Source organism: Eschrichtius robustus, chromosome 7, assembly GCF_028021215.1.
Source record: "Eschrichtius robustus isolate mEscRob2 chromosome 7, mEscRob2.pri, whole genome shotgun sequence".
In the NCBI taxonomy this organism is placed as follows: Eukaryota; Metazoa; Chordata; class Mammalia; order Artiodactyla; family Eschrichtiidae; genus Eschrichtius; species Eschrichtius robustus.
In genome coordinates, this window is record NC_090830.1 from 127,472,393 (window position 1) to 127,491,993 (window position 19,601).

Consider the following 19,601-nt stretch of genomic DNA (forward strand, 5'->3'; position numbering starts at 1 on the left):
CTTATGAGCAGAGAGCTGGGAGCGGCGCTCTGCGGCGGCGGCGGAAGATGGCGGCACCTGAGGCTGCGGACCCTCTGCTGATGCTTGGAGTCGGGCTGATCGGTGAGGAGGAAGGCGCCCTGCCCCTCAGGCCCTCACCCAGTTCTGTCTCCGCCTGGCTCCGGGACGGCCCCTGCTCCCGCGGTCCCTGGCACCGCCCGCGGTGGGGAGGGCGCGGCCCCCTCCATGTTGGGCCTGGGCTAGGGGCTGCGGGGCCCGGCCTCCTCGGCGCAGGGGCCCGGCCTGCCGCCCTGGGCCCGTGCGCCCGCGGCCTTGTGTGGGGCCTGTCAGGCCGGGAGGCGGGGCCAGGTACCCTGGAGGCCTCCTAGGCTCTGGGAGGGAGCTCCTCCTGGACGCCCCGGGCTGCAGAGGAGCCCGGACGTGGAGGGTGACCGAGCCGCGTAGGCGAGTCGCCGGTCATGCAGAGAGGAGCTTGCAGGCCGCGCGTTTGTGAGGCTGCAGGGCCGGGGTCCCTGCGAACGAGGGAGGGCCACGCGTGACTGCCAGCCCGGCGCCCGGCTGGCCCCAGTCATGTGATCGAGCGATTCCAGACGCGGTGGCCAACTCCCAGCCCGCGGTGCTGCACGTTATGCATGGATTATTTCCCGTTTGACTCTCACCTCGGCTCCAGGGGATCTGGGTAATGTTTGATGCCCACTTTACGCAGCAGGTGGAGGCCCAGGGTGTCATTTGTGCAAGAACGCACATTAGGAAGTGGCAGACCCAGGATGGGGGACACTTGCAGTCTAGCCCCACAACCCCAACTCATACCAGTGGAGAACTGCATCCTAAGACAGAGGTCGTGCATATAACACAGGTGTCTACATAATCACAGTGGGTGGAATCCCAGTTCGTTTTGAGGAATTAATGGATGGGGAAGTGCGTTGGGATCTTTGGGCAGTCTGGAGTGTGTGCCGGAACCTTGTGCAGGGTTTTTGAAGCAACCATTCATCCGACAGCGACAGTGAGCACGGGGTTGCTTGAATGAACTTCTGTCGGTTCCCTGAGTGCCATTGTCCTTTGAAAAAGTATTCTTCTGAGATTTTTATATACCCCTAAACCCTAGTACCCAAGCACATTGCTTGGATCTAGCAAAACTGGCGGAAATGCGGCGAAATGTTGCTGATTATTTTCACTGTCTCAAAGGAGTGCGTTTATCTGGGAACGGCTTCCTGTGCTCATCTCTAATGTGATTTTTTAAAACTGTTTCAAAGCAAAACCTAATTACCTCAGGCATCTTAGTCCTTCTTGAAGGTACCTCGGAATTAAGGCTGAATTAAACTCTGACTTTATCTGGTAACAGCAAAGAAAAAGATGGCTTACCGTATTTTCAATTCAGTTTTTTTTAATTTTTCATGTGGACATGAATTTAAAAGGGATTTGCTTAAAAATAAGGGGTGGGGGGAAGGGGCGCTCCTTCCCCTTATGAACCAAGGAGTGCCAGGTGTTGATAACTGCTGAAGCTGCGTGATGGAGGCTCATTTATCCTTCTCTCTACTTTTTTTATGCTTGCTGTTTTCAATAATAAAAGGGTTTGTTTTTAAGTCCATAGATCAAAAACTGGATTTTTACTGCTGTATGTTCAGTTACTGTTTCTCTAAAGTTTAGGCTATTTTTGCCTGGAGTTATTATTAGCAAATTGTTCCTATTTTGTTACTGAAGTGTTGACTTTGATGGTGAAACTACATATATGACTGTTTAACCATTATTATTAAAATTTTAAATATAGAATACATACTATCAGTACATAGCATATGACAGAGATTTCACCATTTTCTTAATTTCCAGTTTTCAACAAACCCATCCATTCTATATATTTATTAAAGATCCTTCCAACTAGATTAAAAGGTAAAGTGTGGGAGGAGTTAGGGAAGACCCCTAGCAAACCTCTAAGGCTACATTTTCATTCATGATTTGTTAGAAAAGCTTTTTACTCAGGTGGCCTAAAATTCAAGATCAGGAGAGCTAGCTAATGTAACCAGGAGAGGTAGGTGAGAATTGGGGGGTCTCACGTGCTCTAGGTTGCTTTGTAAAATGGGGTGTTAAAACTGATTCCACGAAGTGCTTCTGAGTAACCAATCAATTCACTTCCTTGCTGCTGTTTGACATTCTCACAGTGACCATCTTTCCACCGTAGAAAAGGACACAAATGGAGAAGTTCTGTGGGTGTGGTGTTATCCTTCCACGACAGCTACTTTAAGGAACCTACTGCTGAGAAAATGCTGCCTTACAGAGGAAAACAAACTTCTCCATCCCTTTGTCTTTGGTCAGTACAGAAGAACATGGTTTTATATCACAACAGTTGAAGTTCCAGATTCTTCCGTTTTGAAAAAGGTATGACTGTATGAGGGTCAAAAAACAAAAAATATTTTAAGTGATGTAAGATTCCAGTAACCCTTAGCTTTAGACTTCATCATTCACAATACGGTTTGGAAAAGTATTAAATATATGACTTTAATTGGGAATGTTCTCTTTTACATTTCACTCTCATTCATTATATTTATTGGTGTATATTATTTGACTGACCTGTGGTTGGTATAGCGAAGCCTTTCCCAGGTTATACTTGGATGGAGTAGAAATGTAGAAATATTTTCAAAGCCTGGATTCTGATTAAAAGTGGGAAGAAGTATTTTTCCATAATTAAAAACTATTTTAAAGGATGTAATTATCCTAGTTAAGAAAACCTTTTCATTTGTTTATGGATGATAAGGATATGTTAAGAATAGAAAGGATAATTAAGGAAATTCATGTGTTCTGTAGACTTTGTGTGTGTGTGTCATTTCATATGAACACCATCAAGGTGACAGACTAAAAACCAGTAAGTATGTGGTCGTTGTGGACTTTCCGAGTCCCACACAACCAGTGGCTTTTTCAGAGGAAAGAATATTGGGAAGAAGTGGCTGAGCTCCTGGTCGGTTTCTGGGTGGGGACTTCTTTTACAATTTCAGGGCTGATTTTATAGTCAGTCACCAGACAGTATGAAGCATGTCCAGTTTAAATGTAAGGAATTACGTTTAAAGTAACAGGAAGGCAACAATTTAGAAACTGTAAGAGGTTTAAGATAAAACAAAGATTAATAATTAGAAAATGTAAATTGCAGAAAGATACTCATTAATGGGAATAATAGGTATATGATTATCAGAAATTTATATGTATAGTAATAGAGGCATATGAATAAATGAAGGTTATTATAACAATGCCCTTTAGCCTATATAGCATTTTACAGAGAATTGACTATTTTGGGAACTGTATGATTTTTACTGTATGAATTTTACTGAAACGTATTTTTGTTGTTTTCCATCCTTCTATTTCATTAGTGAAAAACAGTCACTATGTGGTAGGTCTGATGTAGCATTCTTAGTTCTGCTTTGATGAGGGTGGGGGGCTTAAATAGAAAGTCACATTTCTGATATTTTTGAAATATTTTTATGTTTTTGAGGAAAAAACTCTAACTCTAAAAAATTAAATATATATGTATATATAATTTTTTTTTATGTGTGTATATATACATAAAAGTATAAAGAGGCAAGTGAGGACTTGGTACATTTTGGTCTTTTCTTTTTAATGCTGGTATGTCTTATACAAGAGGCTTGTTAGGATATAGTAATAAAGATTAATTCTATTAAAGTGTCTTTAAAGAGTGTACTTTTTTTTGTTTGTTTTGGACAGGTGACTCATTTTTCTATTGTTCTGACCGCCAAAGATTTTAATCCAGAGAAATATGCCGCCTTCACTAGGATATTGTGTAGGTCTGTATGAAAACTATTAAATGCTAATATACAAAAATGAAGATCTTACTCAATAGTAATACAGCAGATTTCTACACTGAGGAAGCATATTTCAGCCTTCTGTTTCCCCAACTTAATCTTTACTGGCCCTTTGGACACTGTTTTATAAAGAGGAACTTTGTCTTCTGCTTCCATGGTACTGCTCTTATTAGGGAAAATGGTAGAGGGGAGGAGAAGAGGCAGTTTGCACAACGATTGTAATTTCTGGGTACTTTGAGTCACTTGCCACTTTTGGTCCGTTACTTCTACTCATTTCCAATCTGGAACTTTCCTTAGGATGGAAGTGGTAAGCTGGTTCATTTGTGTCAAGGTCTGTGTGTGGGAGTCATTTGGGGAAAGTCAGTGGGCATTTTGAATTATGCTAAAGCACAGGAAAATATTTCTTAGCTGGAATGCTGAGGAGCTGAGAAACTGATTTTTTGGTTAATCGTTAAACTGAAGGATAGACTCCTTCAGTTTCATCCCAGCTGTTGAAAAAATTTAACTAAAATATACAGTCTGCTTTTTTGCCTTGATAAGTATATCTGGTGGAATTAATGAAATCCGTCTTATATGTTAGGGATATTGGCTTTTTCTTTAATCAAGGCTTTTTCAGGGTTTGGGGTTTTGGTTTTTTTCTAATATCGTTACTAGATAGAATTATAATTCTCAGTGTTACGTATTACTCTCAGCCCTCAAGTTTATGCCCAATAAGTAGGTTTTTTTTAGGGGGGGTGGATAAGGGGAGTTGTTTCTGTTTTTCTCACTATAAGCCTGATAAATGGTTGCCTTTTTGCCATTTCTGTGTATGACCACGTGCACATGCACGCATGCGTGCGTGCACAGCGCAAGAATACAATCTCATCACCTAAGTGTTTCGGTTAGGTTGTATTTTGACAAAATGAAGTTTTAGTGTTTTTGCAGTCAGCTGTGATAAGATAAGGCTTCTTGCTTTCAGTGAGATAAATTCCAGGTGTACGGCTCACTGTGGAATATAAACAGTTTTCTGCAAATGCGGCACTGACACAAAGGGAGATTATTATTGTTAGAAGGGGCTCTATCCAGAAGCCGTGAACTAAAAACACTGCAAAGGTGTTTTTGAACAACCGTTGGACTCCTATTTCATTTGATTGAGTCAGGGTTAGGTTACTCAACTGAATTCACTGGGAAATGTTCTGGGGCCCAGAAGGCGAGGTTGCTTTAGACCCCACTTCCTGCCCAGGAGGAAGCCCAGAGGGTTTCTCCGCTTGTGCAATGCTGTGGCATTGTCACATTCTGGATTCTCTTCTCTGTCGTCGCAGTTACAAGAGAAATGAGGGCTCAAGCTATTGCCAGCCACCTGCTCTGCCCCCACCCCTTACAGCACTTGAGTGCTTGCCCTAGCGCCTGTCCACGCTCACGTGCTCGTGTGCACACACACTCACTCTCCCCGTGTGCACATGTGCCTGTTCACACACACAGAGACAAGCACTTTATTTTTCACTTTCCCTTTATTTTCTATTTTACTTTTATTGAGGTATAGTTGATTTACAATGTTGTATTAGTTAGACACACACTTTTTGATGGTGGTGAAGTGCTCCCTCCCATTTCTGGTGAGAGGTGCCCTCCACAGCGCGCTGCTCACCGTGGCCATGGAAGCCCGCATGGAGGGGTTCATTCCCTCTGTGGGATCTGGGTCCAGAGCTATGACCCCTTTCTATAAGTTTAAATTTAAAAATTTTTTAATAAATTTTATTTTATTTAAAAAAATTTAATGATTTTAATGGTGTTTTTTGGTTTCCTGCTTTGTTTTGGTGGTGGTTATGTAAGCACATCGTAAAAAGAAATGCAAATAATACCGAAGAGTATACAGTGAAACCTAAGTCCCTTCCTTCCCCTATTCCCCATCTCTAGTTCTACCTACCGACTCCCCACCCCAAGGCAGCTCCTGGGCTTCCCTTCTCTATATCTTACTGGAGATATTTTCTTCATATATAAGCATGTATATGGGGTTGACTGTTCTATATATATGATAGTTTACCATATTCATTGTTCTTTGCCTTTTTTCCCCAATTTATGCATTGAAATAATTTAAAAACACTGATGATTGACAAAATTTAGTAAGCAGTTAAATCACATGCTTTTTTCACTTAGTCTACAGTAAATATAGTTTTCAAGTGATCTTTCTTGAACAATTATTTTATTTTCGTCCCAATTTTCTATCCCTTCAGCTACTAAAATGCCCAAGTAGACCCAGTCCTGCTTCTCCAGAAGAATTTACATTTACTTACTTACAGGAAGATATTTCAGGGGAAGGGGCTGATTTCACATGTGAGCTATAAATGTAGCCAGTTTCCTGTCAGCATTTTCTGGAAGTTTTAACTTGATGAATGTGTCTAGTGTGCATTTATCACCGGAAACTTAAAGGAGTTTGATTTCTTAATTATCTACATACAGCTACCTCTGAGAACTCTGATAATAAATATAGGTTCTACACCTAATTACTGCTTTCTTTGTGAACAATGCATAAAACTCCTTTCTTGTCAGAGGATATCCAGCAGTAAAACAGTTGTTATGACTAACAAAAACAGTTGTGAATGTAAGACATAAAAAGAGATAAGGATACAATATCCTTGAGAACAGCAGGGCCTCAGAAAGTCCACAGTTCATTCTCCTGCCTAAGTGGACCACAGCAGGCCTCCCCAGATGTAACAAGAGAGCCGACTTCACAGAACTGTTGAAGGTTGTTCAAGTGGTTGTTTTGTTTTTCTAGTACATTTTCTAATTAAATTTATAGAAGTAACCACATCATGCAAAGATTCAGGCATTCAGAGGTGTATTAGCAAGTTGGCTTAGATTCTTTAGAATATACCTGTGCCTGGCCTTGGTGCGTTTCTCCAGGTGGTTCATGCTAACTAGTAGCATGCTTGCTTTTTGTCCTTTCTCACAGAATGTACCTGAAACATGGGAGCCCAGTTAAGATGATGGAGAGTTACATCATGGTTCTCACAAAGGGGATGTGCCAGAGTGAAGAAAATGGCTCTTTCCTTAGCAAGGATTTTGATGCCCGAAAGGCATACCTTGCAGGCTCCATCAAAGGTAAAAAATAAATAAATAAATAAAAAGAAGAAGCAAAAAAGAAACAAAAACCCATCCCAGATGAGTCCATCCCAACAACAACAAAATCCCCAAGCCAAGGACAATCTGTCATTAGACTCTGTTATTTCATCTTTCCATATATTTTCATCTACATTATATTTGTTTCCTATGCAGGAGGGTAGTTCAACTTCTACATTTCCTTATGTGGTTAGAACTCTGTCAGGAAAGCAGACTTTTGTGGTGTTTCTCTTCATATGATTCCAGCTGTTAATATAGAAATGTTCTTTCACCACTGAGCTAAAGTTCACAGGTCAAGGTCTCCACTGGCTTCCATCATTTTCCTTTCCTTAGATCTTAGCAGTGACCTGTTCCACCTGGGGAGCTCAAGCCCCTGCCCCAGAGTTCCCATTCTAACTCCCCATCACTCTCTCCTCGCTGGAAAGTCCAGCCTAGGGCTAAACCGAGACATCGCGCCCTTAAGAGGGAAGAGAGGGGAACTCCAAGGGCGATGCTGGCCTTCGTTCTCATCCTCCCACAGCACCTGTCTTCACTCTTTTTTTTTTTTTTTTTTTTTTTTGACTGTGTGGGATCTTCATTGCTGCGCGCAGGCTTTTCTCTAGTTGCAGCGAGCGGGGATTACTCTTTGTTGCGGTGCGCAGGCTTCTCGTTGCGGTGGCTTATCTTGTTGCAGAGCATGGCCTCTGGGCACGCGGGCTTCAGTAGTTGTGGCTCGCGGGCTCTAGAGCACAGGCTCAGTAGTTGTGGCGCGCGGGCTTAGTTGCTCCGCGGCATGTGGGATCTTCCCAGACCAGGGATCAAACCTGTGTCCCCTGCATTGGCAGGCAGATTCTTATCCACTGCGCCACCAGGGAAGCCCTGTCTTTCACTCTTGATCCTACTGTTTTATATGGTTTCTAAGCATCCCTGTTGAGGTGTTAGGTGTTTGTCCAACTGTCTCACAAGGACTTATGCAATGATGTGTATGTGGGTTTGGGGGGGTGGTGTCAGTGAACATATTTTAAAATTTAAGTTTGCACGACACCGAGGATGGTGGTTCCCTTCATATAATTCCACTTTCTTGTGAGTCTGGCTTCATCTGTGCATCCAGCATGCCGTCCCTTGCGGGAGCAGGTGTAGCTACGGTAACGCCCATCCTGGGGAGCAGATGTATGGATTGATATGCCCATCCACCAAAGAAGGTGCTTCTGTACTTATAACATTTACCTAAATGTATTCTCTGTGTTGAAAATAATTTTGCATTCATACAAGAATAATTTCCAATAAAAACTTGATTTCCTTATATAATGTTTAATGCAGTAACATAATTTTTTTTGTTTTAAGACATTGTATCTCAGTTTGGAATGGAAACTGTTATCTTACACACAGCACTGATGCTAAAGAAAAGAATTGTCGTCTATCACCCCAAAATAGAAGCTGTCCAGGAGTTTACCAGGTATGGTCTCTTATCATTAAAAAGTGTAAACTTTGTTGGCAGCCACTTTGGGGCCCTCTGTGTCACTGTGTGCCCTGTTCCTTTGCACATTGGTATAAACAGGCTGCGTTAGGTTGGGGGTGAAATATCATTTTGCTGTAATGTTTTAGTTTAGATTTAGTAGTTCAAGGTTACTGAATTTGAACAGATTCTTCTTTAAATTTTGAAATATGAATATTTTGGAGCGGGGAGTTTGCAAACTTTCCCTTGCCAGAGAGTAAATATCTTAGGCTTGTAGCCATACGCTGTCTGTCCCGACTACTTAACTGCCACAGGTTGCATAAAAGCAGCCATGGACAATACATACGTAAATGAATGAACTCGGCTATGTTCCAGTAAAATCTTATGTGCAAAGATGGGCAGCCGACCCATGGGCCATAGTTGCCTGACCCCTGTTTTAGGTAAGTTGTTTCTTCCATTCAATTTTATTACAGACTGTATTATTTATATAATAAATATAGTTTGTTTTGTTTTCTTTGCCAAATCTAACTTGTTCTTAGATTCTTCTATAAAAGCAGGGGAACTAGTATTTATGCTGTTTACTGTATGCCAGGCATTGTATAAGTCACCTTAAATTATTAAATTTACTCATAACAAGAACCCTGGGAGGAAGTGTTACTGCCCTGTTTATAGATGAGAAGATGGAGGCTAAGGGTTAGATATTGAGAAGAAGAAAGGCTTGCTAGTCAGAAGGACCTGGGCTAAAGTCCTGGGAGGCAACTTCTTAGCTGTGTGACCACATAAAGTGTACGTAATGTTTCTACGCCTCAGTTTCTTTACCTGTAAAATGAAGATGATAATACCTGCCTCGTAAGCTTGGTTTCAGGATTGGAAATAATTTGTGTAACGTGCTCAGCATGTACCTTGTCCATAGTGTGTACTCTAGAGACAATCATTGTTATTATGATTGTGATTGCCTTAGATATTAGGTAACAAGACCAGAATTTTTACCTGGCTCTGACTCCCAAACCCTGTATTTCTCCACCCAATTACCCTTTTCCTCTCCATTTGTGCTTCTGAAACTGGAGTGTCCACAGCTTCTGAGATATGTAGCAGGCCACCAGGGGGCTCACAAAACCACAGATAAATTCGGCACATACTTCTTCCTGAATGAAGTAGCTGTTTTATTGGAAGTTTCTTTAAGAAAACTTACTTCTGTATAAACACAAAGTAGTTTGCAAGTTTGGCTGGAATTTTAAATACGAAATGCGAGACTTCAAAAAAATTTCTTGTTTGCAGGGCCCACTTTGGATTTTACCCTCAGACTCCCTCCATGGCAGTCTGCAGAGCGGGCGTTGGGAGGAACATTTTAGAAGCATCCTTCCTTGCCACCATGGAGATCTTTTGAAACTTTACCTTGAGCTTTTTGTAGCCAATCTGACCCAACAGTCGGTGTTTAAAACATTGCATTACTTTACTTTGAAGCCTGGAGGTGTTGGCATGTGTAGGGTTTGTTCTCCCTCTGCATCTGGTAGCCAGTTTCCTCCCCCAGAAGAAGAGGGAAGAGGATGGGCTGAGTCTCAGGTGTGGGCTGGCAGCCATCTGTGTTCTCACCTTGACCCCAGGACTCTGCCTGCCCTGGTGTGGCATCGACAGGACTGGACCATACTTCACTCCTACGTGCACCTGGACGCCGATGAGCTGGAAGCCCTGCAGATGTGCCCAGGTAGACAGCAGGCTCCCAGGGGATGAGAAGCTCAGCTTTACCAGGGTTGTTTGTTTTGGGGGATTTTTTTTTTTTAAGTGCATTCCTAAGGGGCATACTGATCATTTATTTTTTTTGGTAAATGCAACCAGTTTTTTCCCTTAAAAAGTTTTTTTTTTTTTTTAATTTTATTTATTTATTTATTTATTTATTTATTTTTGGCTGTGTTGGGTCTTCGTTTTTGTGCGAGGGCTTTCTCTAGTTGCGGCAAGCGGGGGCCACTCTTCATCGCGGTGCACGGGCCTCTCACTATCGTGGCCTCTCTTGTTGCGGAGCACAGGCTCCAGACGCGCAGGCTCAGTAGTTGTGGCTCACGGGCCTAGTTGCTCCGCGGCATGTGGGACCTTCCCAGACCAGGGCTCAAACCCGTGTCTCCTGCATTGGCAGGCAGACTCTCAACCACTGCGCCACCAGGGAAGCCCTAAAAAGTTTTTTTAATTAAAAAAAAAAAATTGTGCACCTGAAACCAACACAACATTCTAAATCAACTATACTCCAATAAAAATTATAAAGTACAAAAAAAAATTGGTTAAAATACACATCACATAAAAGTTACCCTCTTTTTTTTTTTTTGGCCGTGCCTCATGGCTTATGGGATCTTAGTTACCCGACCAGGGATCGAACCCACGTCCCCTGCATTCGAAGGCAGATTCTTAACCACTGGACCACCAGGGAAGTCCCTAGAAATCTTAATTTTAATGTGTTGGGATTTTTTAGGCTTTTATGATTTTATTTTTTATATTTTGTTTAAGAAAAGTTCTATCCCAACAGTAGAAAGGTATTCTCCTATATATTCTACTAAAATTTTTTAAAGTTTTTTCATCCCCATTTAAGTCTTTAATCTACCTGGAATTACTATTTTTTGTAGGGTGTGGGTTTGGGATCTGGTTCCATTTTTTTCCATTTGGATAGCAACTTGGCTGAGGAACACTTATAGAATAGTGTCCCCTCTCCAGGAATCTGCAGTATCATTTCATTTCATTTCATTGATTGATTGATTGATTTATGGCTGCGTTGGGTCTTTGTTGCTGTGCACGGGCTTTCTCTAGTTGCGGCGAGCAGGGGCTGCTCTTCGTTGTGGTGCGCGGGCTTCTCACTGCGGTGGCTTCTCTTGTTGCGGAGCACGGGCTCTAGGCGCAGGCTCAGTAATTGTGGCGCATGGGCTTAGTTGCTCCGCGGCATGTGGGATCTTCCCAGACCAGGGATAGAACCCGTGTCCCCTGCATTGGCAGGTGGATCCTTAACCACTGCACCACCAGGGAAGCACCAGCACCCCCCATTCTTAGGGGCTTTTTTTGTCACTTCATTAACAAAAACTCTGGTGTGGTTGAAAGGGGGCTTGTTATAAATAATAAAAGACCCTCCGTTCACCTTTAACACTCTGGAACTATTTCAGGAACTGGGGACAAAATCCAGGTATTATAACAAAAGGTGCTCCTTTAACTCTTATCACTTAGGAAATTACATGTGTTGTAGGAGCTCTGGCCAGGAGCCTGGATAACCAAATATACATTTCTTATTATATCACAATATTATAGCCCCTTTATATCCCAAATGATGGAAGAATTATGGTGTGTATTAGTCAAGGAAGCAAGTCATCATGCAATAAACATTTGTTAAGCACCTAGTGTATGCTGAGGTCTTGGCAAGTTGCCGTATTATATAAGACAAGACGCTTTTCCTCAATGACTTTATGATCCAATTGGCAAGAAGAAATTGAAACTGAGCAGGGCCCTATGGGCCTCCCAGGCACAGAGGCCTTTTTGTCCCCCATTTTTTGCAGACAAGACTCCAGCCTCCATGACCTTCCCTGAGTTCCAAAGGGCAGATTCGAACAGTTGCAAATCAAGGCAGGAGCAGCCCGGTCACCACATCTAACTGCAGGAGACTACAGATATCTTCTGTGAAGATCCAAATTGGCTTCGGCCATTTTCAGCTTCCTCCCCGCCTCTGGAGTCCGTCCCCAGCAAGGGTCCTTCTGCCCAGTGTCATTCAAGCCAACAGAATGAGTTTTCGTTTCGGAAGCAAAGGAAAGCTTCATCCTTTGATCAAAGAAGGGAGAGGTCGCAGCCGGTGCATCCACGCTCGCCCCCGCAAGCCGTGGTTGGGGCTGTTTTATAGGGATCTCGTTTTGTGGGTGGGACAGCAGAGCTCTCGCGAGTGGCCTGCAGAGCCCACGTTCCAGGTGGCAGTGCCGGGCGCAGTCTCTCTGCCCACGACCCACCGCTGCCATCTTGAGCTCCAGGTTTTTGATTTTGTTGCTGCTGCTGTTTTTTTTTTTAATATATAAATTTATTTATTTATTTATTATTTATTTTTGGCTGTGTTGGGTCTTCGTTGCTGCGCACGGGCTTTCTCTAGTTGCGGCGAGCGGGGGCTACTCTTCGTTGCGGTGCGCGGGCTTCTCATTGCGGTGGCTTCTCTTGTTGCAGAGCACAGGCTCTAGGCGTGCTGGCTTCAGTAGTTGTGGCATGCGGGCTCAGTAGTTGTGGCTCACGGGCTTAGTTGCTCCGCGGCATGTAGGATTTTCCTGGACTAGGGCTTGAACCTGTGTTCCCTGCGTTGGCAGGTAGATTCTTAACCACTGCACCACCAGGAAAGTCTGCTGCTGTTGTTTGTTAAATGTTGTCACTTGGTGAAGTAAAATTGGTCCTCAAAAAAAAAAAAAAAATTTTTTTTTTTTTTTTTTTTAATCATACTGCTCTGTGAAATCCGAAGTCTGGGAACCATTGTCTTAACACCAGTTCCAAAAGTCTGCTAATTCTTGAGTTGCCCTGATTCCTTTACCATTTATTGTATCAGATCTGAAATTGGTGAAGATCATGCTGTTTCCACCATGCTATCCCTGAGGAACCCGAGTGTTTGGCTATGACTTTCCTGTTGACAGAGACCTAGGGGGGACAGTGGTCAAGAGAATCCTTGCTGCCTGCTGCCTCCTCTGTCATTCTTGACCCAAATAGCAATGACTGAAAAGCAGATGCTTTGCTTCAGCCTTCCTCCTTGACACGGAAACCTAGTTTTGGAACATTTTGAGTTGCTTGAGTTTCTTCAGGCAATTGGCAAAAATGTCATCTTAATAAATGCCACGGGATATAGCTAAAATGCCCTGGATAAATAAAGCAGAGAAGAAAAGCAGCTGATGAGCTTTTAGACTCACTCCTTTTTTGGTATGTTCAAAATGTGATTTCTTCCTACTCTAGTAACGTTGGTCCTCTCTGTAATGCAGGTTACGTCGCTGGATTTGTAGACTTGGAGGTGAGCAATAGATCAGACCTGTATGATGTGTTTGTGAATCTGGCAGATAGTGAGATTACCATTGCCCCGCTTGCAAAAGGTTAGTTCTCTGTTCTGTTCTGTTGTTGACACAAGATGTAAGCCAAGCAGTTGTATTTTTTAGGCTGATTCTCCCTTTTGAAGGCCTGCTTCACCTGTTGTGCTGGAGGGATTTTTCTGTTTCTAGAACACAGCATTCATTTTAATAGACCTAATAACGCTTTTAGGGATACATCTGAGTGCTTACGCTGTACGGTATATGTTAATAAGATAAATGGTCTGTTTATCTTGTTTCTTCAGTTTCGTATTCAAACAAGGTGTATTTGTTATCTATTGCTGCATAAGAGATTACTTCTAAACTTAGTGATTTAAAATAGCAAATACTTATCTCACAGTTTTGGTGGGCAGGAATTTATGAGTGACTTAGCTAGGAGGTTCTGATTCAGGGTCTCTCATGAGGTTTTAATCAAAATATTGCCAGGGCTGCAGTCAAATGAAGGCTCAACTGGGGCTAGAGAATCCATTTCCAAGCTAACTCACATGGCTGTTGACAGGAGGCCTCACCACATGGGCCTTTCCATAGGGCAGCTTGAGTGTTCTCACCACGTGTCTGCTGGTCTCCCCAACAGTTAGTAATTCAAGAGAGGGGGGGACCACAGTGCCTTCTGTGACCTAGTCTGGGAAGTCATACATGATCACTTCCTCCATATTCTATTTGTTAAAGCAAGTTATTAAGGGAGAAGAATTAGACTCCACCTTATAAAGGAAGGAGTAGCAAAGAGTGGGCAGACATTTGTCACTACACGAGGGTTGAATATGACTCCCGTGTGGAAAATCTTCTTGAAGGATGTCTCAGTAAGCACCAGGGAATGAGAGTATTATTGGGGCTAATGACCAAGAAAGGGTGTTCTAGTGTCATAGGGTCATCTCTGGCAACTGTAAATTATCCTAAATTACAGCTGCATAAAGTAGAAAAGATTGGGTTAAATATGTTTTGAGCCTAGGACACTATGAGGTATTGGTTTTAGACAGGAATTACATACAGATAACAGCTTTTGTAGTGTCATTTATCTTTCTCCTAAAAGTGGGAGCAGCTGAATGCCAGCCAATTGGGGATTTTTGTTAGCTAGGTTCTGATTATGTGAGGTTTTATCTAGCAACCTCAAATTAATAGAACCAGAACTTGTTTTCACTTTGAAATTACAAATATAATAAATATTCATGGTGGAAAATTCAAAATATAGTATCAGGTCTTTAGGGGATATTGCCTTTTGTAAAGCCAGAGTGATAGAAAACTAGCTGTGGCCAGGGCCACTGAAACTGCTGAAGCGTTAGGACCGGAAGGCGTGGCAACTCCCTGCTGCCCTCTGCTGCTCTGAGTCTATAAAACGGGCTCATTCCAGTGGAGTTTGTCCCTCAGAGTATCAAACAGAAATTTCTGTTAACCTTCTGGCTGCAGAAAATAGCAGTGTATATAATTAATGTAACTTGGGTTGTTGCCTTAGCTCGTTTCCAAGGGTCTTTACACAGTGAATGTTGAGCTGCTTCTGCAGAACTGACAGGAAGTGCTGCTTTCACAACATCCCTGCCAGAAAGATAAACATGAATTCTCAACTGCGAAGACCTGGACAGGAAAGTCAGGCTGTTGGCTTAGAGTCACAACCTATAGGCAGTCAGATTTCATTAGGTTTTGTCTAGAAAGAAAAATAAAAATTCTTGTCAGAATTTTGGTTTTGTGGTGGTGTATTTTTATTTTGGACGTGAAGTATATAAATCATGATCATGCCTTACCTCCTATTGTGTCACCATATTTGTGTGTAGTAATAAGATGGAAATGGGAGGGTTGTCAGTTGCTTTTTGAAAATTCCCTCTGTGTGATCGTTCAAGTTTTCAGATGGATGATTACTTTTCATTGTGTAAACATCTAAATATTCACACAACATATTCTTCTTGATCTCACCAGAGGCCATGACAATGGGCAAACTACATAAAGAAATCGGTCAGTTAATTGTCCAGTCGGCAGAAGATCCAGAGAAATCAGACAGTCAGGTTATACAGGTAATGCCTTAATCTTCCCACTGAGTCTCGAAACGGCATCGCTGGGCAGCGGCTGGTTATCTGCTGTTCACGGGCACAGAGTGAAGTGACTGGAGAGGCCGGTTGGCAGCTGCTGAGATGAGGTCTGCAGGATGGCCCTGGCGAAGATGAGCCAATCAGTTACCAGGTTCCAGGGAGAGATGGACAGAGGGCGTTGGTGCCAAAGCCAAGCGTTTATAGTGAAAGATGTGATTGCCAAGTGGTGAGAGGGGCCATAGGGTTTGGCGGGGACCTGCCAGCAGCAGTGTCCTTTCTCTTCAGTGCTATGGCCAGGAGGAGTGGGCAGGTTTTGTCCCGAGAACCCAAACACTGAGACTGTCTTACCGGACAGATGGTCATTGCCCACCCATTGCCCTGTCAACATTAGAGGGAAAACAATGTTGGTGAAATGTGTAAATTTGAGTTTTGTATTACTGTGTTTTTCATGGACTAAAAGTGATACACAGATGACTCAGTATAATGTATGATGAGAGTGCCTGCCATGTTGTACGGGTTCAAAATATTTGAATAAGTTAATGATGTCAGCAAACCAGGGGAAAGACATGACTTTAATGCGAGCTCTGCTGAGTCCTCAGCCACCCAAGGGGAATGTCAGTCAGTGAAGGGGAATAAAGCCCTTGCGGCAGGTGCTGGGTCACTCATCCCAGGCAGGAGGGGACTTTGGGGAGAGATCTGTTCTAAAGACAATAGCAGTTCCTCAAAAAGTTACACATCGCATTAACATAGATTTGGTAATTCTACTTCTGGGTATATATCAAAAACTCCAAGCAGGAACTCAAATAGATATTTGTGCACGCACGTCCCACAGCAGCATTATTCACAATGGCCAAAAGGTGAAGACAACCCAGATGTCCATCAGCGGATGAATGGATGAACAAAATGTAGTATATACATGTGGTGGAATATTACTCAGCCTTAGAATGAAGTTCTGACACGTGCTACCACATGTATGAACCTTGAAAACATGTTAAGTGAAATAAGCCAGTCACAAAAGGACAAATATCGTGATTCCATTCATATGAAGTACCTAGAATAGACAAATTCGTAGAGTCAGAAAGCACAGTGGTCATTGCCAAGGGCTGGGGAGAGGCCGGTGGGGAGTTACTTTTTAATGGATACGGAGTTTTGGTTTGGGATGATGAAGAAGTTCTAGGAATGGATAGTGGCGATGGTTGCACAATACTGTGAATGCACTTAAAATGCCACTGAGTTGCACACTTTAAAAATGGTTAAACCACCCCCCCCACCGACCCCACCATCACCACTGCTCAAAATTAACCATGACATGGGTTTTTTGTTGTTTTAAATGTTTCATTTTTTATAATTTATAAAGTTAGTCTGATAAACTTAAGAATAGCAGGAAGAATTCTGGAGCACTCAAATTTTTTGATACTAACGTATTGTGTATTTTCCTGTTCTATTAAAGGATATTTCCCTAAAAACAAAAGAAATCTTCACCAACCTGGCTCCATTTTCAGAAGTTTCGGATGATGGAGAAAAGCGAGTGCTCAATTATGAGGCACTAAAGCAAAGACGATTTCCACCAGCAACAGAAAACTTCCTCTACCATCTAGCAGCCGCGGAACAAATGCTGAAAATCTGATGGTGGGACAGAATGTATCACTGATAATTGATCTAAAGCCCTAGCACCATGATTATCCATTAACTGTGTAAAATACTGGAAATAACAAAGAAAATGTTATATTTTTAATGATTTATTTGAAAGCATTGCAATTTGACCTGAAAAAGCACTGAAACACATAAGAAGACACTTCTGATTTCCTCCTATCTGATTAATTTCATGCCTACTCTCAATGTTTACAAAGTGCTGTAACCACCTATATATATAACATTATAAAACAGCCTGATGTCCTGGAGTAAGAGCAGAACAGCTCTGTCAAGTCCTCCTGCAAATCACAGCAAATCTGAAAGCCTTCATTATTATAAGTTCCAGTTTGTCTCAGTGTGTAACCACAAACTAATGGTTTATTTTCAGAAAGCTGCCTGAAATTTTGCTTTGTATTCTTCTAGGAAGAACTTTAATTCCTCATGAGGAACTCTACTTTCTGAGCCAAACTACTAAGTTTTCTGCAGAACCATCTAGAAGATCATTCAAAAGACCCTGCAGTTGCACTTTCTTGTAAAAGAAATTTTTTTTCCTTAGCCTTTGAACATTTTGCCTATAGTATGAGGGTTCTGCATAGATTTTATACTTGAGTAGACAACTTAATAATCCATATTTATACTGTTGCAGAGGCAATAAGCATTTGGCAAACTTAAGCCATTAGTACTCTTTAATTAACCCAGTTGCTAGCAGTATTCTTTTGAAAAAGATGCCAGTCCTTATGTAGTAGAGTAAAAGAAGAAAGCCCATTTGGAATATAAATGTCTCTATGGCTGAAACAGCAGCCTTATGTAATTGGTGAGAGAGTGTGAGAATTACCTTCTTGTAAAGGCCAAAACCAGAGAATGTCTTCAAACAACATCAGTAAAAATAATGTGGCCACGTATGAAGGTAACCGTTCTTTGTTTAGTTAGGTAACTTTTTCATAATTGGAGACCTAAAAATTGCAAAATAAGCATGGGGGTCTAAATTATGTTCTTCTTATATGTATTCATATTAGTTATGAAAGGTTATTTTTCACTCAGTACTGTTGCCCTTAGAAATCTTACCCAGAAAAATGTTTGCAAAAAAGCTTGTCTTTATTGGATCTTTCATTTATTCCTGGTGTTAGACATTTGTTAAGGAAAAAATTTTTTAAATAGCCCCTCCTTGGGTGGGGGCAGGGGAGGATTTGAAATGAGATGATGTTTACTGAGGCAAACAATTGAAAATTAAATCTGCACTTTATGAGAATGAATACTAACATCTTTTTTGCCCTCGTTTTTTTGTATTACTCTATTAGCTAATGGTCAAAGTTGTTAAAATGACAAATTTATGATACAGAAATAAAATGAAATATTTTGATACTCAACAGTTTTAGGCATATGAAAAATTGTGCCCTCTTTCTCTAATTCTCCCCACCCCAAACAAACAAAAGAAAAAACCCTTTTTTGTCAACTGCAAACCCACCGGGGAATTATCCAAAGACCGATTTGAAAGTGAGGCAGTCTGGCTCCTTCCACCACTGGCTCAGCCCTTCTCTCTCTGCCCGGCCCTCCTCCACCCCCCACTTCCTGGAGCTGACTGTGAGGTCCATGTGCCTTCTCTGAAAAGATGCTCTCACATTACTACTCAGTTATCTGTCAGTGGCTGAACCTCCACTTGGAGCCATTACACATTTTGTTAAGTTTGTTTGGTATAAGCCTGTGGCTACATGGAGCTGACTGATAGATCACTTTTACTGATTTTGTCCTTTTAGGCTGTTGTGAAACATCTTTTACTTACCCAATTTGGAGATAACCGTCATTGTGGCCTAGGGAAAATGGAAAGCCACAGGTGCATTCTTAGATGACCTGGGGCAGGGTGTGTTGGAAACAGCCCTCCATCCAGTACGCATACGTTTGGGTACCTACTCTACACCGTGGACTGCGTATCCTGGGGCTTCCTTGGTGCCCAAGACAACAGTTCCTGCTCTCAAGGTGCACAGCCTGTGGGCACATAGGTTCAGCAAACAGGGGATTGCATGCGGTGTGGCAAGTGCTAGGCATGATACGAGCGCTATGGGAGCACATTGGAAGGGCACCTAATTCAGTACTGTGAATCCTGGAAGGCTTCCTGGAGAAGAGTGATTGACGTCCAAGTCAGACCTGAAGCACAGGGAGGAGTTAGCCCAGAACAGAGGGAACAGCCGGTGGGAAGGCCAGAGAAGAGAGACCACAGCACATCTGAGGAACTGGATGTCAGTCCAGAGTGAGGAGAGGGAGTGGCAAGAGATGAATAAGGTAAAGGCTCCTGCCTGCCACGGCGAGGAATTTGGACTTGATCCTGATGTACTGGGAAGCCATTTAAGGCTTTTAAGCAGGTGTGGTTTAGAAGAGCGGGCTGGAGATGGACTGACGAATGACACCAGCAGGGGATATGCTGTTGGGCTGGGCAGTGGACGCGGAGGGGTGAGTTCTAGAGACTTAATAGACTAAGCCCAATGGTGCTGAATGGGGTAGGGCGATGGGGGAGTAAGGCTGAGGCCAGTGATCCTGTCTGATGAAA

The 19,601-nt window shown here is 42.5% G+C and overlaps 2 protein-coding genes across 4 annotated transcripts in view; one reads left to right on the plus strand and one right to left on the minus strand.

Moving 5' to 3' along the window:
• Positions 1 to 18,426, plus strand: DENND10 (DENN domain containing 10). Of its 3 annotated transcripts, none has more exons than XM_068548637.1 (9): positions 1 to 102; positions 2,177 to 2,373; positions 3,709 to 3,788; positions 6,736 to 6,884; positions 8,226 to 8,337; positions 9,942 to 10,042; positions 13,308 to 13,415; positions 15,318 to 15,412; positions 16,878 to 18,426. In XM_068548637.1, the coding sequence occupies exons 1-9, from the start codon at positions 48 to 50 to the stop codon at positions 17,052 to 17,054; spliced, it is 1,074 nt and encodes a 357-aa protein (XP_068404738.1). In that variant the 5' UTR covers positions 1 to 47; the 3' UTR covers positions 17,055 to 18,426. The 3 variants fall into 3 exon arrangements, with proteins under 3 accessions (XP_068404738.1, XP_068404739.1, XP_068404740.1); XM_068548639.1 differs by having other exon boundaries at positions 16 to 102; positions 2,157 to 2,373; XM_068548638.1 differs by lacking the exon at positions 13,308 to 13,415.
• Positions 15,080 to 19,601, minus strand: part of SFXN4 (sideroflexin 4) — a 24,335-nt gene continuing 19,813 nt past the window's right edge. Inside the window, exon 14 of the mRNA XM_068548641.1 lies at positions 15,080 to 15,549. The gene's annotated coding sequence lies outside the window, so the exon portion shown is untranslated. The remainder of the gene's footprint in view (positions 15,550 to 19,601) is intronic.

Excerpts from the sequence above, each read along its gene's own strand:
- DENND10 (XM_068548637.1), top strand. The coding sequence starts at position 48 with ATGGCGGCACCTGAGGCTGCGGACCCTCTGCTGATGCTTGGAGTCGGG. Across the intron at positions 8,338-9,941 it reads GCTGTCCAGGAGTTTACCAG|GACTCTGCCTGCCCTGGTGT; the intron begins GTATGGTCTCTT and ends CCTTGACCCCAG. Across the intron at positions 15,413-16,877 it reads CAGACAGTCAGGTTATACAG|GATATTTCCCTAAAAACAAA; the intron begins GTAATGCCTTAA and ends GTTCTATTAAAG.